Below are 24953 nucleotides of genomic sequence, written 5' to 3' on the forward strand. Positions count from 1 at the left end.
CTGTCCCATGCATGAAAAATATATTCATATAATATATGAATGTATTTACACTTGAATGTGATGTACAGCAAGACTTGAAGAAGAGAAAAATGGTTGCTTAAAGGATGTGCAAAAGATGTTTTTGTTCCCATGGGAGCCTTCACTTTGTAGCAGCCTCCAACATGCTCAACATAGTGCTGACTTCTGATGAAAATACAACCTCCTCTTTGTCAATCAGATGGTTTGGCAGGTTCTGTTAGAAAAAGTCTTTGATGAATCTCAGTGTCCTTCAGTCACAAGACTCATTATAATTTCAGTTGCAACCAGTAGATAGTAGCAAGTTGGTAAGAAAGAAAGGAGATGTAAGTAGAGTACAAGAGCTGGCTGTGACTTAACCAAAGAAGTTAGTTGTGAGCATTGCTAAACCCCCTAAGATTGGAGCTCGGAAGCTTTTTCTAGGATCCCCACGGTATCACTTCTTTTAAGTTCACATTTGCCTCAGGACAAAAACTGAAGTTTTCATAGACATCACTGAAGATACAATTAGGAAATCCTAGTAGAATTTATTAAAGATGAAAACAAGTAGTTTGATCCTCAAGGTCCCGATTGARTTCATGGTGTTTTCAGTTCAGGAAAGCCATAGACAGATAAGATATATACCTCTGGTATACTTTATGTTTAGCTTGAGGGACAAACAACTTTTCTCTTCAATTTTTATTTTCAGTAGATCTGCATGCATTTTTCAATTGTGTCTTTTCTTCATTCCTTCCACTGGTTTTTTTCAACTATTCAGTTTATTTTCCATTCAGCTGTGCTTTCTTGACTGTCAGCATTATAGTTTTCCTAGATCTTTGATAATCCATTTTTGAACAGCAGAATAAAAGTATGTAAAATGGAGATTTGTACATTTGCTGCTTGGTCTCTAAGTTATAAATTACTTAACATACTTTGTGGTCAGGAATATAAAGCAGTTTTGTTTGTTTAACCAGACTGTTTAACAACATTTTACTCCCACCTCTATTTACAGCAAATAATATTTTTTGCATAAAATTAATTCTTTTGGCTTGGAGGAGTTTTAAGACTGGAGAAGAGCATAAAATAAAACGTTATTAAGTGAAAACTTTTTCAGAACTCTTCTGGAAGAAAAGAAAAGGTTTCATGGGTTAAGATAGTAACTGGAAGTTAAAATTATTCAAAAAAGTATAATTAGGACATAATCCAGTAGTGTGATGACAGTTTCTATACAGAACATCTTTATTGGGGAGCTCTTTTACGCTCCTAGGAGATCATCAGGCAAACTATTTAGAAAACAGCTAGAAATCTCTACTAAAATTTCTGATTCCTAAACAAAATTAAACCAGAAGACTTTTAAAATTTGGCAATAAAAGCTACCCTAATTTTCACGGAAAAGTCCTGCTCTGACATACAGCTAGAAGTGGGACTGTTCCAGGTAAAGACCTGGAATAAAGAACATAGCCCTGTATCTGCCCTGCGCAGTGTAATCCCAAGAGCTGCAACGGCAGTAATCCAGCAAATCACAGCTCTCACACTCTGTTTTAATAACTGGGCCTGGCCTAGTGATAGAATGTGAGCATCCTATGGAAACATCAGAAGAAGAGAGCTCGCTAGAGCAGCAAGGGAAGCGCAAGCTGTATGGAGTCATCACCAGCGCCTCCACATAAGAAATATATCATTGCCCTCAGGCAAGTTAGAACTGCTGCAGCTATTTTTTCCAGATGTGACCTGAAAAAGACCACACAGGAGTAACCTACCATGGATGTTTCAACCCAGTGGATAACCCTAATAGCCACATTCTTGCTCCTAATGATTTTCTCTCCCCTCTGTCACACTCCAAAATGGAACTGGTTTAGGAATCAGCCAAAAAATAGGGTTTAGATCCAGTTTTAATACTAACGACTGTGTGGAAAAAAAGGAAATCTATATTCATGGCTTTCAATATTTTACTTTAAAATCTTCCTCTCTCTCCTTAGCGGCCCTAATAGCTGCTAAGAAGGAATATAATAATCCTATTGATCTCCAGATGTTCCCACTTTCAGAGAAAAATACAGTCATTAGCCTGCCTTCATCCCCACTTGGGGGCTTCACAAAGAGGAAAGAACAAATCTAGCCAAAAAAACACTCTCATAAATCAGATAAGTTTTAAAATGTTACAAAAAACATTTGTCACAACCACACGTTTAGTCACATATCTTCAGAAGGATATTCCCAGAAATCTAATTGAAATTAAAATATTGCTTCTAGGAAGCCTTATTTGGGCATCAAAGACAACATTGTTAAAAGCAGACTCCCACTTTGGCTGCTCCAAGTCATTTTTAACTCCTTGGAACTCCCAGGGCTGATTTACCATCATTTCAGACAAAGGCAAAAGCCATGTGTCTTCCTGAGAATAGAACTGAAATACATGTTTTTTAAAATGATTTTAGAGATCTTCCCCCACCAATGTTGAAGTTTGCCATCTGATTATCTCTGACAGATAGACTACAGCTGTCTTTATAAACATAATTTTAGTAACGGATAATTCTTCACATACTTTTGAGCTACAAACACATTTTCCAGGCTGGATCTGTCTTTTAATGCTAAAAGTACATAGTTTGGGCCCAGTTTGCAATACAACAGTGACACATTGTTGCTCAGATGCAGACACTTCTATTTAATTCTGATTTCATTATTCAATTATTTAACCAGCCCTCCTGAGAAAAAACGTGAGAGGTTCATGTGTTTCCACTATGATCCAATGCTATAATTTGGAAAAAAAAATGTCAGGATATAGGCAACACCATTTTAACACGTCTCTGGAAGAATATATGCCAGTAGTGGTATATAATAACACGTAAATGATTCCTAATATCAACAATAACTTTCGTTCTGAAGTTCGACTACTGAATTTGTATTAAGATAATTTACTTTTCAATGTGCTATTATTCCTTCTGTTTCAAAAACCTAGGCTGCTCTCTGCCAAAAACAAATTACAGGGCAAAAAAGTGAGGCCCACAGGTCTTAAGTCACAACAGGCTATGGGCAGAGCTAAAAATATATTCCTAGCCTTTCAAGTTTCAATACCAAGCTCTTTCCATGAGACTGTATTGATACTTTGTATATGTAATATTAAGTGTCTAAATAGAAAGTTTGGACTGTAACTGCAGATATTCAGGTTTTGACACTTAAGGGAGGGCTAGAAAGAGAGGAGAGAGGAAGAGGCAGTAGGAGCTGCAGTCTGTTGAACAAAAGAGTTTACAGTTCAGCTTAAGAGATGGAAAAGATTCATGCCTCACCTTAACCTTTCACATGGAGATCATTTATGGAAGAGAAGCCAGTTTTCCTCATGAAAATGAAACAAAGCTAAACGCAAAGCAGTAAATCCAAACAAGTCTGTTGAATTCTAAGAATTACACAGAATTCTTACTCTGAACAAAATTTTAGCTGCTGCATACAAAATAAAAAATGACAAACTTTCAAATCAGGATGAGAAATTTATGTTTGCTGATAAAAATGTGCTATGCTGAGGCATTTTATAAAGAAATATAGATATACTAATTTTAACCACCTGAGTTTCAGTGATCATCTTACATACCTGAATATTACTATTACTATCATTAGAAAAGGTCAACACTAATTTAGTAAAGAAGAAGAATAAAGTCCTGGTCAAACATATTTGCTAAGTATATCCGGTATAATCCACTTCCAGATGCATCTACAATTTAAGAGATACTTCATTACAATTTAATAAACCTAAACTGCCAGATATAYGCTTACATGCATACACGTTGGAAGTATATATTAACATCAGTATAACGAAAAGTATAATCACAGTTTTGTAAGTTTSAGTAATGAATCTGAGTTATGCCAGCCAAAGTGTTGTTCAATATTAATAAAAACTACACATTTATTTTAATGATGTCATCCTGTTGCTATATTGTGTTTCCAGATACATATAAGGTTGCAGAACATTTAAAAATACTGTATTGAATGCTGTCTGAACTGCATACTGGCAGTTCAAGTAACAGGAAAAAATTGCTAGAAATTTTCCCTCCAAATTTGTAAATGGATTCTGCTTCCATTTCAATGCCTAAATAACATTTTGCAAAGAGTTTTGTTTTTTTGCATGTGCATGAACTGTGTTACCTGTGACACATTTGGGAGATTTTACCTGTCCAACCAAGCCAGCAGACTTTTAGCTGCTCCGATCAGATCCACTACTGATGTTAGGAAGTCATTTGGCAATTTGCGGCTGGTCCTTCCATCATAGTGACCACTCCTCCTCCTCCCAGTTATGAAGTTCTGTAGATTTTTGGCAGATGCATTCAGTTTATGAGAAAGGGTTTTTAGATTTTCTGTTTCCAAACCATAGTTCTGCATAATAAAAAGACAAAGAAAAGAAAGTTAGCTCTGCAGCTCAACATGAAATACTGAGAAACAATAAGACTGTTCTTCTGCTTCAAAACTTTACCACTCCTAATAATTAAGGTAGAAATACACCTACTCATTATTTTTCAAATGTATGGCATGTTCTGTTTCTAAAGTGCATAAAAATAGAACAAAAGAAGAGTAAAATTATGAGTGATCTTTAAGCTGGTTTTAAGTGCATTGAGAAAAACAACTCAGTATGAAAAAAATCCTGCTCTGGAAGATTGATATTAAAATCAACATATCATTCTCAGTAAATGTGATGGTTCTCTCACTAGCTCTGATGGTTATGGACTTGTCCCCACACCCATACTCACACCAATTTCTAAGCTTACCTAAGGAAAGAAGGCTCACAACCAGCACAAGCACACCGTAGAGACCCAGTGTAACAGCAAATTATTTTTGTTTGTTTCAGTAAAGGAAACATGTCCATTAACTTATTTTTATTCTTTTTAGCAGCAAAGGACAAGCTGAAACACAGACAACAGCACACAGTACTCCTCTGCAYAGTGCCAATGTTGCCCTTTTAAAGCCAAGCTGTAAACTTTGCTTCTATTTAACAGTCAACCCCTTAAGCTTAAATTAAGGTCCTCAACTATGTAGCAGACAGAAATAATTATGCAGCAATATCAACAAATGGTACTTGGAAATTCTTCAACTATATAAATGTTGCTGAAATTGCAATTGAGAATGCATTAATTTAACATTCAATTATATTATAGAGCCATCACTGATCTGTTATTTCTAGAATAGATTTGTTTTCCCTCACAAATGCTAGGAATAATAGTGAAGAGTTAGTTGAAAAGAGATTTTCCCTTCCCTTTGCAAAGGAATAAGCAAGTGTATAAACTTGAGCTTATTATTCCTAAGGGGTAAGATGGGACTGCAGAAGGGGCTGCTTGCTCACCATATCACGGAGTCATAATTCATAGAGCTCAAAACTTTCTCCAATGCCTAAGGAAAGGGCCACTTGCTATTAAAGGTGGGCCATTTTCTACCACAAATGATGATGAAGTGGGATGCAGAAAGCACCTCTGGAGTTCCAGTGCACCCAGAAAAATCTGTTTCCTATGGACACCCCCCACCACAGTGGCCCTTGGCTCGGACACCTGGCTTTGGTCCCACACTAACCAGTCCACAAGGATAACAGATGGGAGAAGGGAGGCTGATCAATGCCAACTTAAAACTGCTGAAGCTCATTTACCTTAGTCTTTTTTCTATAAACAACAGAGGGAAAAAATGGCAATGTACAACAGTCACCAGGAGTCACATGGTCTACTAAATAAACTTGTCTCGTCTCTAACTCTGCAGGGACTCCAGGAAGATTACACTGAGGTGAGCCCTGGCAACAGCCAGCCCCCAGTCCTTCTGCAGCTTCTGCTCCTGAGAAAAAGCTGGACTATTGCAGCAAGGAGACTTGACCCCATCCGCCCGCCGGAGCCTCTTCGCCCTTGTAGACTGAACACACTTAATGTGGATCCATGAAACAACAACGATCGTCTTTTCCCAGCAGGGAACACACCTGAGGGAGAAGTGAACATAGGCTATGGTTGCATTTAAAAAATCTCTACTGTAACTTCTGAGAACATACATTTTTTGGCCAATGAGGGCTTTAAGGGTATGGTTATCAGCTGAGCAGTCGCTGTGTAGGTGCTGTCCTTTGCCATCATATTTAATGTGTTTGCACAACGACTTTTCCACCATGTAAAGATCCCATAGCAATTATACAACAGATAGATTTAGGCTATAAATAAAAAATTACAAGAAGCAAGCAATAAATTAGGATGGAAAAGTAAAACATACTTTGTTACGCAGTTAAATGGCTCATAACTAATTACTTATTAAATTCATCCAAATAAGAGAGAGAAACATCAGATAAAAATAAATTTGTTTTGCTGTAATTTGCTGTGTTTCCAGTGGTTGAAAGAGTACAATGGGGGGCTTGTTTTATCATATTTCTTAAGCATTTAGCTCAATTTGGCAAAATTAGCCAGGAAAGAAACAAAAAGAAGATACTCTTGACAGGGTTATATCCTGCAAAATTTCTTACAGATCAGCTTGCCTTGAGCAAACGCAGCAAAGGGGTTTCAGAGTCAAGCAAACAAAAAACCTGCCTCAAACAAACTCCTCAGCCCCTGCACATCATGCTTTTACCAGATTGCTCTTGTCTCCAGCCACAGAGGGCAAAGAGGACAAATTGCAGGTTTGCCATAGGTTTATTTATGAGGCTTCTTCGTTTTTAATATACAGAAATGTTGAATTTGATAATTAACATGGATCTTATGATGAAACTGAACATGATTATCCAACTACTGCGTGCATCTTCAAGCTAGAAATGTAAATCTCAGGTTTCTCAGCAATTCTTCACCCAACACCTCTCAATCTCTTCAAAACCTATGTGTCTCAGTTTTTAAATGCTTTTAGCACAGAACCTGCACTTTAAGTTCAGTCTGGAATCACAGGTCTTGGTCTGTGCTGCATTACGTGCGTGAGGTGAGTGCCACAGCACCATGCACAACGTGCCTGGAGAAGGAGAGATTATCACTTCCACAGCCCCTCATGTTACGGCTCTCAGCTCAGGTCAAAAAGGGACCTATTTGTCCTGTGTTGTAACTGTATAGCAGGTCTTTTTTTTTTTTTTTTTTTCCCTTTGTTTTTTTCCCTCTCTACTATCACCATTTTTTGCCCTGTGGAATTTCTCTTCAGAGCAACTGCATCTTCCTGTTTTATTCACATTTCCCCTCGCGTATGTCACTGTGCTTTCCCTCAGGTCCCGGGGATTTAAAGAATCAGTAATAACAAAACTTGTGGGACTGAACACTTCAGACAGAGCAAAAAGGCATTAGAAAAAATATTCTGTAATAGGAAATAATAATGCAAATAGGAAATAATATAATAGGGTACATTTCTATATATATATACTTCCTTAGAAAAGTGGCTCTAATAAAAGCTTAGTAGCCTCAGGTCAACATCTCATTCTCTTTCAGATGCCTTGTTGCATTGGCAGACAAGTGGAGAGGAAAAGAAAAATGTAGTGCATTTTCACGTGTATTCTAAAAAAGTGTGTGTTCTCTTTAACATAAAGAATTGACACACTTAACATTTAACCTACATAAAACTTAGTGTCATATTAGGAATAGAATTGATTTCAGTAAAGCCTCCACTCGTAATATGAGCCAGATATATTCAGAGATGCATAACACAGAGATAAATTTCAGGTGGAATATATTTTTAGACAGCTGTGTTTATTGAAGTCCTCAAGTAAAAGGATCCTAAAACAGCAGCCAAGCTAACAAAATCCCCACTTTGTTTATTACTACTATCTCTGGTCTACATTAAAAACAAACAAAAAGTTGCATGTTCTAACATTGGGAAAAAAACTTGCTCAAAAATAACTGCCCAGTTTAATCATAAAAATTATGTGACAATATACTACATAAAAATTATGTGATAATTTTGTGCCTCTGCAATCACAAGGACATGGTGGGATAGCTCACACGACTGGAATGCTGCCATGGATGGMTATGTGCTTTTTAGGAGAGACAGGCCAGGGAGGCGAGGTGGTGGAGTTGCTCTTTATGTGAGAGAGCAACTGGAATGCATCGAGCTCTGCCTAGGGGTGGAGGAGGAGGCAGCTGAGAACTTATGGGTAAAGGTCAAAGGGCAGGCTAGCACGGGGGACACTGTTGGGGGTGTCTACTACAGGCCACCTGGCCAGGAAGAGAAAGGTGATGAGGCCTTCTACAGGCAGCTGGAGGTAGCCTCATGATCACAGGCCCTGGTTCTCATGGGGGACTTCAACCACCCTGACATCTGCTGGAAGGACAACACAGCAAGGCACAAACAGTCCAGGAGGCTCCTGCAATGCGCTGATGATAACTTCTTGTCACAATGGTGGAGGAGTCTACGAGGAAGGGTGTCCTGCTGGACCTTGTCCTTACCAACAGAGAGGGATTGGTTAGAGATGTGAAGGTTGGGGGCAGCCTTGGATGCAGAGACCACGAGATGGTGGAGTTCAGGATCCTGCAGGAAAGAATTAAGGCAACAGGCAGGATTGCAACCCTGGACTTCAGCAGAGCAGACTTTGGGCTCTTCAGAGACCTAACTGGAGGAATCTTATGGGTTAAGGCCCTAGAGGGAAGGGGGGTCCAGGAGAGCTGGCTAGTATTCAATCACTTTCTCCAAGCTCAAGAGCGGTGCATCCCTGTGAGTAAGAAGTGCAGTGAAAGGGGCAGGAGACCTGCATGGGTGAGCAAGGAGCTCCTGGCCAAATTCAGACAGAAGAAGAAAATAAACAGAATGTGGAAGAGGGGACAGGCTACTTGGGAGAATTATAGGAGTGCAGTCAGAGTATGTGGAGATGCAGTGAGGAAGGCTAAGGCCCAGCTGGAATTGAGTCTGGCAAGGGATGTCAAGGACAACAGGAAGGGCTTCTTCAAATACATCAGCAGCAAGAGGASGACYAGRGAAAATGTGGGCCTGCTACTGAATGGGGCGGGGGCCCTGGTGACAAGGGATACAGAGAAGGCAGAATTACTGAATGCCTTCTTTGCTTCAGTCTTCGCTACTAAGGGTAGTCCTTGGGAATCCCGGAGCCTGGACGTGAGGGAGAAAGTCCAGAGAAGGGAAGACTCTCCTTTGGCTGAGGAGGACAGGATTAGAGACCTTCTGGGCAGGCCAGACATCCACAAATCCATGGGCCCAGATGGGATGCACCCACGGGTACTGAGGGAGCTGGCGGATGTTGTTGCCAGGCCACTCTCCATCACCTTTGGAAGGTCCTGGAGAACTGGAGAGGTGCCTGAGGACTGGAAGAAAGGCAGTGTCACTCCAGTCTTCAAGAAGGGCAAGAAGGAGGACTCAGGAAACTATAGGCCAGTCAGCCTCATCTCCATCCCTGGAAAGGTGATGGAACAGCTCATTCTGGATGTCATCTCCAGACATATGGAGGAAAAGAAGGTGATCAGGAATAGCCAGCATGGATTCACCAAGGGGAAATCCTGCTTAACCCATCTGATAGCCTTCTATGATGGCTCGACTGGCTGGGTAGATGAGGGCAGAGCAGTGGACGTTGTGTCCCTTGACTTCAGCAAGGCTTTTGACACTCTCTCCCATAACATCCTCCTAGAGAAGCTCAGGAAGTGTGGGTTAGGCGAGTGGACAGTGAGGTGGATTGAGAACTGGCTGAAAGGCAGAGCTCAGAGGGTTGTCACCAGTGGCGTGGAGTCCAGTTGGAGGCCTGCGGCTAGTGGCATCCCCCGGGGCTCAGTACTGGGTCCCATCCTGTTCAACTTCTTCATCAATGACCTGGAAGAGGGGACAGAGTGCATCCTCAGCAAGTTTGCTGAGGATCCCAAGCTGGGAGGAGTGGCTGACACACCTGAGGGCTGTGCTGCCATTCAGAGAGACCTGGACAGGCTGGAGACTTGGACGGAAAGAAACCTCATGAGGTTCAACAAGGGCAAATGCAGGGTCCTGCACCTAGGGAAAAATAACCCCAGGCACCAGCTGGGGCTGACCTTGTGGAGAGCAACTCTGCAGAGAAGGACCTGGGAGTGCTGGTGGATGACAGATTGACCATGCGCCAGCAATGTGCCCTTGTGGCCAGGAAGGCCAATTGTATCCTGGGGTGCATTAGGAAGAGTGTTGCCAGCAGGTCGAGAGAGGTGATCCTGACCCTCTACTCAGCCCTGCTGAGGCCTCATCTCGAGTACTGCGTCCAGTTCTGGGCTCCCCAGTACAAGAGAGACATGGAGCTACTGGAGAGAGTCCATGCAGGGCTACAAAGATGATCAGAGGGCTGGAGCACCTGCCCTATGAAGAATGGCTGTGAGCTGGGCCTCTTCAGACTGGAGAAGAGACGACTGAGGTGGGATCTTATCAATGCGTACAAGTACCTGAAGGGAGGGTGTTAAGGGACAGGGACAAACTCTTCAGTTGTCCCATGTGACAGGATGAGAGGCAATGGGCAGAAATTGAAGCACAGAAAGTTCCGCCTGACCGTGAGGGGGAATTTCTTCACGTGAGAGTGATGGAGCACTGGCACAGGTTACCCAGAGAGGTTGTGGAGTCTCCTTCTCTGGAGATCTTCAAGGCCCGCCTGGATGCAACCCTGTCTAACACACTCTAGGTGACCCTGCTGAGCGGGGATGTTGGACTAGATGATCTCCAGAGGCCCCTTCCAACCTTTCTGATTCTATGACTCTATGAATAGTTTTCTTAGCAAAACAATGCATTTATTTTCAAGCAATGTAAAAAGATAATTGCAGGTGAAGAAGACAACTCTGTGTTTTTTCCCCAGTCAGCATTTAGTCTGCACTAATACATGTTGTGGTTTCCTTAGCCAAAACAAGTTTGGCCTGGAAGAACCACAGAAAAATCTCTGCATCCATGCACAGCACAGCGGACAAGCAGCAGCTCAAATCGCCATGGAGGGGCTTTGCTTTTCGCGGGGGGAATCGGCCTTGCCCCTGCAAGAACCTGTCTCTGCGCCAGGGCCTGGCAGCACCATCGGCTGCGCGGGGAGCTTGGCAGCCAGACTTTGGAAGTGAACTCTTAGCTCATTACTTAACAAAAAAAAAAGGGGGGGGGAAATCTAGAAAAGCTCACTTTCAGCCCCTTACCATGTTAAATTCACTCCTAGTCTTTGCTACCAGGCAAGTGCACCTGACGCTCCTAGCGCTGGTTAGGAGGTAGCGTGCCAAATTCATCCAGTGCTAACTGGCTCAGCTGCCTCAGCCGCAGCCTCTCCGAGCTCCTGAGCACTACCGTTCACTGGACATTTGTGCTGCTGCAACACAGAGACATCCTAGCTAAAAAAAAAAAAAAAAAAAAAAAAAAAAAAATCCAAGCTCGGGCACCAAAAGCAGTCTGGGTTTAAACACACCACGGCATGAAGTGCAGACCTACACACCACCCCAGGAACAAATCCACAAATCCCTTAAAACAGATGTTTTGATCACAACTTTTTATGCTGCTACTAAAGCTTATACGTCTCAAAGCATGAAGGCCACATTAAGTTCAAGGACATCATATGCCTGACGCAAACAACCCAAGAGAGAGAAATGAGCATATGGCCCCTCTGCCCATTTCCCTAAATAACCGTTTCTTGGCTTTCAAGCCAAAAAGCCACTGTAAACCATGTGGAGCAAAGGACCCGCAGTGATCAGCGCTAGCTCTCGCTGAAGCCGCACAAGACAGGATTGAAGATACTGCACAAACTGGCGCTTGGGGCAAATGAAAAATAGGCACAGTTCTYCCGGGCAAGAACAGGTCTCAGTGCTACATTGATTAATTCCTGCCTCTCTTCTGGAGAAGACAACCACCACTGTCTAAACCACAGGCAGTAATGGATTATTTTTCTTTGGTAAATATTTGTCATTGCACTCACAAATGTTATTTTTTAAAGAAGGAAAACAGTGACAACCTTTYGAAAGGACAAATATTACAGTCTAGAAGATAGCTGTACTGAATAATAAATTACATGCACTGTATAATAAATTATGTCTAAAGAAGTATAACTTCACAGTTATGCCTGACTTTTCTTGGCAAAATCATAAGGATAAAGTCTAAGTTTTCTTTCTCATGCTATTTTTTACAAAGTTTTCTTCCATCTATTCACAGAATGATGCAGGAATTTCCAGTAAGAATAGCATCTGACTAATAAGAGGTAGACTTAAGGCAAGCTTAATTCTGCTTACTATTTTTCAGTGCTTTCACCTTCCAAAATTAATTTTTGAGCAGCATTTCTAGATGTCATATCTATTGCTTTTGAACCCATAAAATGGAATAAAGAAGAAATACAGTTCACAGAGTTGTCAGGAATCCTGGGGACATTTCCATACAAATAATCAGGACAGCGCCCCATGAATTTAGGGGCACGTGGCAGCCATTTGAAACCTATGCCTCCAAATTTGAGGATGCCAAAAATGGCCATGAAAAATGCAACTTTTTTCTCCAAAATTGTTTTCAGAATGAACAAAGCACGTCTTTTTCTAAAACTCGTTTTCCAAACCCATTGGCTGAACACATCTCACAAAGTACAAGGCAGAGAGTTTACCAGCACAAAGTTATGAGCAGCTGAGAACATAGCTTGTCACACTGAAGGTGCTTTATGTAACTTTATACCTCATCAGAGCTGCCTACAACATATATTTCTAAGGGCCCTTCCTCCAGCATCACGAAATGCCAAGACTAAGGTTATTTCTCCTCCAAATAGCACTGACATATGGGATAATTTACAAGCACAGAATGCACAATCCTAACACATCTGTTTCACAAATGCAAAATAAATAGATATGGAAACAAAGCCCAGTAGTTCAAATGCCATTTATTGCAAATATTAACCATATCTTTACTGATTAAAAGGCAAATAGTTTCAAAGAATATAAACATTTCCCTAAATGTTTCGCTGAAAAAAAGCCTCAGGTGTGCAACACAGGACTCAGGAAAGGACTAATAATTGTCATCACCCCGCTCCTGAAAAAGCAGCTCTTCTATTACACCGTAACCAAGTAAGGCATCAAAAAGGCAACCCCCTGGTATGTGCTGGAGCACCAACAGCGCAATTAGGTGACTATTCTGCTTGTCCTTATTCAAGCAACAGACTCTGCAAGACCAAGCGCTCATTATTTTTCTGTTTTGCTACTTTCTCTCATGTAATTTTTTCCCCTAGTTAGCAAAGTACTCTTTTTTCTCCAGAATTCAACATATCGGTTAAATATGCAGCTATACATATTTCACAAATTGTTAAACTGCTAATGAGCTGTTTCAAAAAAAGAAAAAAAAAAAGGACTAGATTGTTATGAGCACACAACCACTTTAAAACGTTTTGCATTGTCACAGTCTTTTTTTTACCAGTCTCCCTTAAACCAGAGCCTATATTTTGCACCTTCTTGAACCTCAGAACAGCCCAAAGAAAAAGCAAATGAGGAAAGTGTCTAGGAACCATAACAGGTTCTTGAGGCAGGTGGGAGGAAGGAGACTCATTCTTTGCATGCAGGCACATTTACTGCCTCTGACATACCACAGGTTTTACTGCAGTTTTGTATAAAAGGTCTACTAGAACTAGGAACAGCAACAAATATGTTCAAGATGATCTGTATCAGCTATCAGAAACCTTTTAACATCTTAATTTTCTTGTTCTGGTTTTGGACTGTTGATTCAGAATTTTCTTCTTTGCCGGAAGTTAGCTCTGGGTGAAAATCAGCAGCAGGTAATATATAAGCAGAGGTCTAACTTGCAAAGGGCAACAGTAAAAAGGGTAATTTTTCTGCCATGAACACACAGACAGCAACAATAAATCCTAACTTTTGCAGATACCAATTTCCATTCTGAAATGAAATCTTCTCCTTTAGCACTACGGTGATTAAGTCTAATATTCACTATTACTGATGAAAGTAGTTTTAAGATGTGACTAGTGATAAGGGCAAAGGAAAGGATTTGTGTGGGAGAAATAGCGAGAAGATAAGATAAAAGGCATAATTCTTAAGAGGATTCATTCATGTACGAAATAGGTCTATTTTTACATTCATTTGCATATAAATGTTTTGTATTAGTGGTAAATGATAAGTAATTTCATGTTGTTAGTGCATCCCAACATTTCCTCTGTCAAATAATAATGCTATTTCATCAGCTGCAATCTTCTAGATTTACAGATTCAAACATGCAGAGTATGATAAATTCCAGTGCAGTCATAGCAGATTTAAAAAACCACATTAAGCCCATATCATTAGCATTCTGTACAAAGAAATAATTTATTTTAAAAAATTGCTATTCTACAAAAATGCAGATTCCCCTTAAATAGTATTTTGCAGATTTGTGGACACCTTACTATTTTTTTTGTTTAAAGAAAACTTTAAAACCTCCACAAATGTAAATGTAATGTAATGTAAAGTTTTCTAAATATACTGATCTTTCTATGACAAAACACTTCCCATTTTAAGTTCTCATTTTTAAAAACATTTGAAAGTATTCAAAAACAAAACTAAACTTATTTGATCTTTTCCATTCAAAAAACGTACATGACATTTTGGAGAAGTAAAGCAAAAAAGAAATTTGCATATATCAAGGCATTGTGGTGATTTCTCAGGCAAACTGCATCTTTTTCTTAAAGACAGAAGAAGAAATCTTCAGCTGTGAGGTCTCCGTATTCTCCAGATAGTGAGGCAAAGGGTAGCAGTTTCTGGGAAAACTATGATACAGGCGATCTAGAGCCCTTGGACACTTCGCAAAATAGGGTCATATCACATTTTGACACAATGAACTGCCATCTTCTCACAAACAGAATATGGAACAAGATTTATGGGCATTTCTTTGCTTTCTGTAGCACAGCTCCTGAAAGACATTCAGATGCATTCTAAAACTGAAGATTGATACCACGATCTGATGACATTATCTGATTAACCATTCTTCAGTATGCATTCCTCTTTTCATAAGCATCATCTTGGTCTACTGTCAATGAACTTTCTGCTAGCATTTTTCATTCGCCTCCAGTTCTTAGAGAAACCATCAAAGAAATAAGGTTCCTTACATTTTATGAAGGCCTGCTACACTGCTTGTTTATCGCTGAAATGTAAAGCTTGCAGTCTTACACAAGCTTCACTGCCACACACATACTGAAAATGAAAATGATGGTGTCGATCCTGGATCTGTGCAGTAACATTTATAACTGATAAACAAGTGCATCTTTCATTATCTGGGAGTAGCCTGGATGAAAAAATACCATGCCAGCTAACTCAGTACAATCTCTCATATATTTCTAGAGCTGGACAAGCAGTTTCTTAGTCAACCGTTTTTCAACTATTTTGGAGATGTCAAGCATTTTTGAGAGGGTTATCATTATGAATAAACATGCAAGCCCAGCAGGAATCTTCCTGTTGATGCCACCAGTGCAATCCCTGCTTCACATCCAAGTTTGAACAGAAAAGAAAGGATGAGAGATGTGTTTTGCTGGAAATAGAACAATTCCAGAGGACTATTCCAATCCTGGTGTTTTCTCAAGGGCAGAGCCAAAACTGCGCAACGAACTCCAAGCAATAATGAAGGACCATCATAAAGCCTGCTTTTAAGCATAGAGTATATTTCATTTATCTTGTCATTTCTGACATATGCATACCATAAAAACACAAAAATCATCTCATCAAGGCAAGTTAATCCACTGAACATGATCACTCTTTTACACACTGAATGAGAGAGTGAACACGCAAACTCTTTAGTTATAGTGCTAATTTTCCACTGGAGCACATTCAGCTTCAGTGATGGTAGGTGATAAATGCACCCAAGTATCTCCAGCAAGCATGACCACTGACAGCAGTAGCAGCTGGGCAGAACCTTCATCCTTTCTTGTCTGAAGCAGCATACGTAAAGAAAATCTGTGAATCCCCCCCAGGGTGGGCAATCCATTTGGTGCACATGCTTCTGATCTAACAGGAATACAGTGAGTGGCCACAGATAGCCACCCTCCTTCTGTCAAAAGTCAGTAAAGGACTTCCTTTAAATTGTGTGGCCAGCCAGTCTATGGTTTTCTGACTATTACTGCGAAAATAGTTTGTCTTTTTAGCATTGTTCTGCAACCTGTCTGCATTAAGGAGTTGCCATCTGCTGCCCGTACCAGCCAAAGATCTTTGTTCATGCTCTCCACTTCCCTCTCAGAAGAAAACATTGCCCTGTGAACTACAGACAAGCAACAGGAGCTGCTGATTTGCCATAACCACTACTGACAGAGCAGAAACTTCCAGCAGAAGTTTTCCCCCCAAAATTGCTGGGAAGCAGAGAGGAAGGGAGCGGCTCCTRAAGTGTATCAATTCCCAAAGCCACAGAAGCTTTCTTCACTCACAGCAACTCTGTCTTAGAAACTTCCCTCCACCCAGCTGAGCAGAAATGAACGGTGTGAAGTGGCTTTGTTGCCTTACTTGCCCTCTCTGCCGAAAAGCTATTTAGGTGGTCACTCACTAACCCAGAGAGAATGAGGAGGAGAATCAGAAGCAACGATCCTTTTGGTTTTTAATGATTAGTTTAAAATTGAAATAGGTTATGCTTGCAAGGCAGAATTTACCTTACTATCCCGTCACACCACTATCATGTCCAATATCCAAGTATTTCTTATTCCAGTTGGATCATACCCCTGTAACTCATGCCAAATTCTCTCACAAATCCTCTATCAAACTCCAGTGAAACAGCAGAAATAATCAGATAATTTCCTTTAAAAAGAATAGCACAGTGAATACCTGCACTAGCAATTATCCAAAGTTGGAGATTCACAGCCTTAAAGGTCTCCTAGATATGCAGTCCACATTAGAGGCTTATCTGAAGAACAGGCAAGCACTGACAGGACAGATATTTACTGATGCAACAAAAAAGGAAAGCCTGTAAATATAGGACCACTACAGGCTAAAAAATAGTTTCTAAATTAAATTTTTAAGAGGCTTCTCTGATTGGTGAACAATAAATTCAAATTAAGTCCACCGAAATCAATACAGCAATCACATTTTGTATTCTTGAGGAATTATCAGTAGCCAATTGTGAGACTGCAAAAACCTTGACTTAAATTAGAAGTTGTGATCTGATCAACTACTGTTGTGTTTCCAGTGATGATGTTTTCTGTAAGAGGAACTCAGAAGAACAGACAGTCGTATATGCAATAAGCAACAGCAAGAAAAGGCCTTATTGCACGAATTAAGCAGGCAGTTTTAGCCTTCACTACAAATTCTTTATTTTAAATATAACCTAATTCCATACTATTGCCCAGATAAGGGAGCTACAAATATAAGATATGTCTGTTTGTCTAAAGATAACAGATGTAACTATATATCGGGGGGAAAAAACCTCACATTTTAGCTAAATAAACAAGGATTTTCCTCGAATAAGTTATTTTTGAAAGAGCTACAATCTTTCTCCCTCATGTGCCTAGAAAGAAGTCATCAATGTTCACACTAACTTAGATTTTTGTCTGAATTAATTACAATATTTACTTTCTATTGTGTTTCCTTTTGCACTAGCTGATAAAAAATATTTTGAAACTAACTCTCTGTATGTTCCCTTGTATAACAGTAGTATTTTTTTAGAATTCCCTTTCTATTATTTAAAAAACAAAAAAATGAGTTATTTCATTGAGCCGCTTCACAACATTATTAACAGTAGTACTGCTCTAAAGGAGAAAATCTATGTTTAAAGTCAAACATCTTCCTCTATGGAAAAGCTTCTATCCCCTTATTTACTTTTCCTTTTATATTTTTTATTTATTTTTTTTGTTCTCTTTTCTTCATTACTCCCACATGTAGGTCCCAAAGATGCAACAACAGGATATTCAGAAAAGCTTCTGCATACTGAGAATATGAGCGCTTCTGAAGAGTCTTTCAGTTTACCATCTCTGATTTCTTCAACTAGGATTCAGCTTTCTTAAAGCTGTTTCTGAAACTTGGAAAAGTAGTATGTATTAAAAATCTGTAAAGCACCACTTCAGGCAGTCAAGTATATCTTAGCAGAGCTGCTCACAATCCTTCCCACAGCTGAGAATGCAGTGTGCCCAATCTATCATTAATCTTTACTGTCACACACAAAAAAATTCCTAAGAAGAGTGAAGTCACCGCCCACACCCTTCACAGAAGGGATAATCCAAGTTTTCCATGACGCAATGTGGCTGAAAAGACCATTTCCAAAATCCCTCTCTATACTTCATCAGAGATGTATATATTATTTACATATCAGATAATTATTTCAGTATTTAATCCTTTCTAATGTGAAATAAGGCAGCTATCTCAGCAAGTGCAAATAATAATCTAAAACATAGCTTGTAATACTCTGAGAAATTGTATAAAAGGATCAGTGAAAAATGACGTGGTTAACATCAGGACATTTTGTTTGTAAAGGGCAATTGGCACCCAGTTATTGCATTCAAACAAATAACTATTTTACATTCCAAACCAAACACAGTCTAGTCTATTTTGTGATTTCAGATAGGCTTTTCTTCTATAAAGACAGAGATATAAACCTTAATCTCTGATACCAAATTATGTAACAAACATCTTATCAGTAGATACCATTCTTTACCTTGCCTCCAGGTTTAGAATGTTAAATTGTTTATAAATTACATGTCAAGACTTTGTCAAACTACTTGGATAGTCTTTAGGACCAGAAATACGAATACTCAAACTGTGAATATTTACAGCACTGTTCGCTCCCTCCCCTTTTACCCCTGGATGTTTACCAGTGCACAGAGCAAGTCTACAGCTTCCAGGATAAGCTCCTGATGACCAATTCGTGTCACACCAAGATCTTCCAGTTCTTGATGAGTAATACGTAGTAGCTGGTCACCACTGATCTTCTCTCTCTCAAAGTTCTTAATATATTGCTGCAGACAGTCATCCAGACCTGCCGAAACAGGAGGAGAAAAAGAAAGAGGAAAGTTAGCAACATTTTGTACTGGTATAAGGAGATGAATCAAATTGGACTGGAACCAAAAATCAAGCCAACAAAAGATATTTGCCATAATTTGAAAGAAAATATATAAACGTTATATATGCAAGTAATACAATTTTATGGTACCCTGAAACCATAATATATGGAGAAGAAGGGTGGCTTCACGGCCTTTTCTACCTCTGGACAATACCTACTGCACCTGAAGCCAAAACAAAGCCATGAATTTTTGTAGTATACTGTGTCATGAATGCATATCTGACAGCCTCCTGAGAATAAGTAAGCTAGCAATGCCTCTGTTACATCAGGGATGGGTGAGGAGAACAAGGGAACGAGGGAAGAATGACTTACTGCCATCCCCAGGGGCAACATATCAACAGATGCTATTAATTACTGGAGCACTGCATGATACTGGAAACAAGGGAAAACATTTGTGCCAGAGAAGTTCTAAGAGGTAAAGGGAGAGGGAGAATGCTTAATACTACACAACCAGCAGTGACTATCTCAGCGCTTCTTAACCTCTCTCCCACCATGCCTCTGGCATAGTAGGTCACATGACGAAGAGGGCCTGCTGGAGATGTCCACAGCTAGAAACATGCCTCTTTGCTGGACTCCTGACTACGCTGCCTCATTAAGTGACACACAAAATGGTAGTGCCACATCATAGCGTCGCACCTCTCCTCCCCCAAGAACATATGTACCAGACTGAGCTGCTTGACAGTTCACAGATCACACTAGCCTCCAGCACAGAATGCAAAGGGCTTTGGAGAACAAGAAAAGCAACAGCACTGCAATGCATAAACTGAGCTCACATCTACAGCAGCAGACCAGCTCATTGTATCTGAATTCAGAGACTGTATGCAGTCACTAGTGACAGAAAAAAGTTTACTGAACATGAAAAGCCATTTAAATCAAGATCCAAGATATCCTTCAGAACAGTATAATTGGGGAATAGAAACAGGTACATTATGCCAAAAGAGACCTTAAAAGTGAATGCAACTTGTCTGTCCAGGACATAGATGAATAGAGGTTTGTACAGCATCTGGTCCTGGTTTGGGGAAAGCAGTAGATAGGTATTGGGGAAAGTTGGGCCACCCCTGCTCTAGCTTTCAGTTTGCGTGTCGGTCTAACGACATGTAGCTGACTACATGTTTTTGCCTCGGGCAAAAAGCACAGGAGAAGTTGAGCCAATCTGTCCTGCATTTCTTCCCTTGCAATCTATGCCTAAGAGGGCTAGAACAGCAGAGGGAAGCTCTGCAGCACATGCCTGCATCATGGATGAGGATTTGCAGGGTTGCACACTAAAATCTGTGTGGAACTGAATGCCGTCTGATGGATGAGCATAATCGCTACTGAGCAGCAATATTTGATGAAGCCTAGAATATACTAATTTAGCTGTATCTTGAAAGATACTACCTCCCTGGTGGCTGTCTTTGGCCACAGTCAGCACATATCTTTTTCCCCAATGATGAGAAGGAATCTGCTCTTTAGCTTGTAAGGAAGTAAGAATACTTGCACTTCCTAATCAAAATGCCAGAGAATCTGAAAATATGTGGAAGAAAAAGGACCCATCTAACTGCTGAGCAGGAGACTCACGAGAGTCCCACCTTATAGCAGAAGTGTCTCTAAAGGTGGCTTTGTAGCATTTTGAGGTTCTCTTCCACTCCCTTTAGGGTGCAGCCACATCTCCAAAGAGAATCACACAAAGAAAATATTGGCACTCTAGGCAGGAACGCCCCACTGCCAGGTGAGCCTGCCACTCCAGACTTGGTCCTTGGGCACATGTAGCACATGCTTTGCCCTTGCTACGTCACACTAACCCCTACATACACCAATGTAATCTTCATGTGGCTTTAATTTTTAGAATTCATGCATCAAAACCTAAACCATTTGCAAACATACTGTAAATAAAACACCCGAAGCCCAAGACATAGGAAATTCTCTTTATCCGGTCCCTAATTTCAGCAGCCTCTGCCTACCTGACCATCTCCTACAGCCTGCCACAAAATTTCCCATTGCTGAAACAAAGCTACTTACAAGTCATTAATCAGGCATTTTGTGCCACGTTTTCTACTTATTTCCCCCTCTAATTAAATAGCTGCTCAAATTATTCATGTACTCCTTTACAATATATTAACAGAGCACAAAAATGGTGATCCAGGTCTGATCATGTATTACATGTTGCCATGCAGTTTAGCTCTCTGATGGGTACGGCCAGCCTGTGAGGAGCTAAAAATTGTTCCAGAATTCTCCCCTATGGGAAGTAGAAACTGTTAAACTCTCAGTAAGAACAACAATCTACTGAAGTTTGTATTTCTCCTAAGTTTTATTCCCCTATAGAAGGGAAAACTGAATCGTCAGAGCCACCAAGACTGACCTCTAAAATGACTTGGTTGCCAAACACAGTAACAGAAAAGAAGACAGAAGCACTTACAGAGGCCAAAACAATATGGCCTGCTGCTTTCTGGGGTGTCACCACATGCTCGGCACCTTTGATATTATCCTCTTTACACTTAAGTAAGGGTTACTGCCGCTCTGGCCCTGGAACTGCTTGTTAAACAAAAGTAAAGTGTCCCTGTAGAAGTTCTGTGATGTAGAAGAGAAGGATCTTAATTTCCTTCTGCTTAGGCACCACTGCTTTGGAGTACGTCAAAGAGCACGAGTCCTGCACGTTCCCGAGGCATTGCGACGACAGCCCTCAGTTCATCCAAATGCTGCCATCTCTCTCTTACATACTAGGCAATACTCATTATCATTAGCAAACAGACAAGCAGCAATAAAAGTCAGGCACTGCTTTACTAAACGTAACCAATCATTTCTGCCTGACACCTGGAAGAAAGGCCACTTACCAAGTCCCAGATCTATAAAAAGTCATTTGGACATAAAATTTAAAGTATAAATTGTGCACAGAAATAATTTTCCTTAAGCTCCTTTGAATCCATTTTACTTGTTCACACACACATAGTACCATCACCTCAAAGTATCCCACATGAACCTTCTTGATTTATCCATGTTTGTACATTTTTTTTATCCAGAAGCTCTTTTAAGCCTAAGTTTCTCATTTAGTAAACTAATTGCATGAATTAGTTTACATGTGCAGTCTCATGTATAACGGCATCTATTTTTTGAAAGAAAATTAATATTCTTGACAATACCTAAAACACTTCATCTAAAAATGTATTAAAAATAGACAATAGACGTGGCTTTGCTAAAAAAAGAAAGCTGTAAATACTTCTGATATTCCTGAACCTAAGTCCCACATTGCTTACATACACTACTGGACAAGAATAATAAAGTTAAAATATTCAACGTCATCAGATTAAAAAAAATTGCTATCATGAAAGACTAGTAACACACATCCAGAAGGAGACATGATAGACAGGTTTAATAAACACTTACTCTAAGTTAATTCTAATTAAAGCCAATACTCTTCCCCCTTCTGCTGTTTATGTGTTTTTGTTACTCAGCTGTAGTACAAATTGATACACACAGTTCATACATACAAGGTAAGAAAAAAACTAAAGAAAACAAAAATATTACTGACAATTGCTTGACTCACCAGTTTCGTAAAAATCACATCCAGAAAAGAACAAAACAATTTAAATGTAGATTGCATGACATTTTCAGAATAGCTTGCCACAATTATTTCCTCTTACTCCCTAAATAGAATATCCTTTTGAAAGTAATTTATTTCTGTCCTTCTATTCCTTAATTAAAGAGTAGCAATATTTTTTGTAAATAAAATCATGCACAGATAAGAAATAATAAAAAAGCCAGCCAGCTTTCCTCATCTACACCTTTTGTGCCCCAAAGCCACAGCAGATAGGACTGTTCGACCGTGCCCAGTGAATCTCTGCTGCTTTCAGAGCAGCAGGAGGGGAATGGCAGGGGAGGCATGGTCCTGGCTGATAAATCCATTTAACCTGGGACAGGACAAGGTGTACCCAGCAATTTCAGGTGCCAACTTCAAGAGCCCTACATGGAAAAGCCAACCAGGGAAGCACAGTCTTCTTCAGAGCGCTCTTGTCTTACATGATTTCTGTAAATCCATCCTTCCCAGCCTTGCTGCAGTAAGAAATTTTTCTAATTGTCACTCTCTGCTCCTCTTCTACCCCCAGATGCCCTCCTATCCACAGCCGTCATACAGCTCAGGCACTGCAGCAACCCTAGCAAGCAACTTGACTTGATGCACTCTCCCTTGTTCCCGGCCATGGGTGTGATTGCAGGTGCCCAGTGTTTAGCAGTCCTGGATATCTCAGAAACAGTGGCCTGTTTCCAAAATTCAGGTTAGTCATTATATTCTGGCTGCTTAAGGCCCCATAGTACATCAAACACATTTCGGGATGGCAAGTCAGAGTCTCATATTCAACAGCAAAGAACACCTCCCCAAACACCTATGCACACACAATCCTCCCCTCTTGCCAAGGATTTTGCAGGTATATGTAAAGGAACAAATGCTCCATTAATATGAGTGGTTAATGTAAAATCATATGATGGTACTCTTCTTCCTTTTAGATCTGGTCTTTAAAAGAAACACTATGCAATCTCATTTTTTTTTCCATTTCTAAAGAAGAATAGTCCTTTTATTGTGCTCATGATTAGCAGAGATTCCCAAGGCCATTACTTACACAAGAGTCATTCCCCCATTAGGATGTCTCTACCAGAGCTAACAGCCATGGAGTTTGTCAGCAGTGTCCAGATCCCACTATACACTCGTTGCCTGGGCGGTTTCATTGAGGCTTAGAAGAGCAGATGTTAAGACACAGTACATTTTTGTCAGCTGGAGGTGTTACACTGAGGTGTTATATACCCAGATTTACTCTTCTGTGCATTAACAGAAAAGGAGCAACTCTTCTCATTAAGTTTGAAGCAAGTTCTACCTTGTCTGTGTGACTAAACAAATAAAAACAAGAGCAAAAAGAATAGCAATGCTCCTCCAAAAGAAACAGCTCAAACGCCAATGTGTTTAACACTAAAAAAGACTTCTCTAGGAAAGTTCCTCTTACAAATGAAACATACCCTGGCCTTTGGGTTTTTTTTTTCCCAAGCCTGTCACTGAGTACTGCCTTGTGTGCACCAAATCAGAGTTCGTTAAATGAACAGTAACTCCCGTAATGGCTCACTGATGTGATATTGGCAGATCTTCTAGGCAGTGAATTCCCAGTATTACAACAACACAGGAGAAACAGATCAGGAAATGCCAGGAAATGTTTAATCTTTTCTTTCTTTTTTTTTTTTTTTTTTTGGTAATAAAATTTTTCAGGAATAAGATTGCAAGATACCATGCTGCTCTCTGGAGCAGGCTTCCATGCTTGCAGTCTTCTAACTAGTAATACAATTGCACGTTTGTGATCTCTCTGAGGTATTTTCATGTACATAACCCACAGGTTATCTTCTGAAACAAGCAAACAAACCAACCCTGTAATTCAGCATTAAAACAGGCTACGCACATCTGTGGTAAGTCAAAGGAACTCAGAATAAAATTACTCTCTTCACTAAATATATCCTCAGGCTCTAATGCCTCAGTCATAGAATCACAGAATCAGTAAGGTTGGAAGGGACCTCTGGAGATCATCTAGTCCAACCTCCCTGCTCAGCAGGGTCACCTAGAGCATGTTAGACAGGGTTGCATCCAGGCGGGCCTTGAAGATCTCCAGAGAAGGAGACTCCACAACCTCTCTGGGCAACCTGGTCCAGTGCTCCATCACTCTCACGTGAAGAAATTCCCCCTCACGTTCAGGCAGAACTTCCTGTGCTTCACTTCGTGCCCATTGCCTCTTGTCCTGTCACATGGGACAACTGAAAAGAGTTTGTCCCCATCCCCTTGACACTCTCCTTTCAGGTACCATCTGTTCCTCTTCTGCAAGGAAGTTCCTCTTCTCCTCCTCTTTTTCCCTAGGAGAACACCTCTGTCAAAAGTGAGGTATTTGCTGGGTCAATATCCACTTACTTTTAAGTAACAGAAGTAACAGCAATGGCTATCTAAAATGCAGATTGTACATATGAAAGTACAATGATAGTATATCTCAGCTATAGCAAAGCTGCACGTTTTCCTTGAAAATTAAAACACGACTAAAGATTAAATGAATCAGTTTGTAAATGTCTCTTTATGAGAACAGTGCACCTCTAAAAAG

At 40.2% G+C, this 24953-nt stretch overlaps 1 protein-coding gene across 6 annotated transcripts in view; it reads right to left on the reverse strand.

Moving 5' to 3' along the window:
* CNKSR2 (connector enhancer of kinase suppressor of Ras 2) overlaps positions 1-24953 on the reverse strand; it is a 224948-nt gene that overhangs the window by 169177 nt on the left and 30818 nt on the right. For all 6 annotated transcript variants that reach the window (XM_085310881.1, XM_085310880.1, XM_085310884.1 and 3 more), the window contains exons 2-3: positions 18611-18774; positions 4148-4350 (exon numbers count right to left, since the gene is read on the reverse strand). In XM_085310881.1, the coding sequence (XP_085167007.1) occupies positions 4148-4350; positions 18611-18774 (367 nt within the window). The remainder of the gene's footprint in view (positions 1-4147; positions 4351-18610; positions 18775-24953) is intronic.

This window comes from Rhea americana, unplaced genomic scaffold, assembly GCF_003343005.1.
Source record: "Rhea americana isolate MKP2758 unplaced genomic scaffold, rheAme1 scaffold_329, whole genome shotgun sequence".
NCBI lineage: Eukaryota > Metazoa > Chordata > Aves > Rheiformes > Rheidae > Rhea > Rhea americana.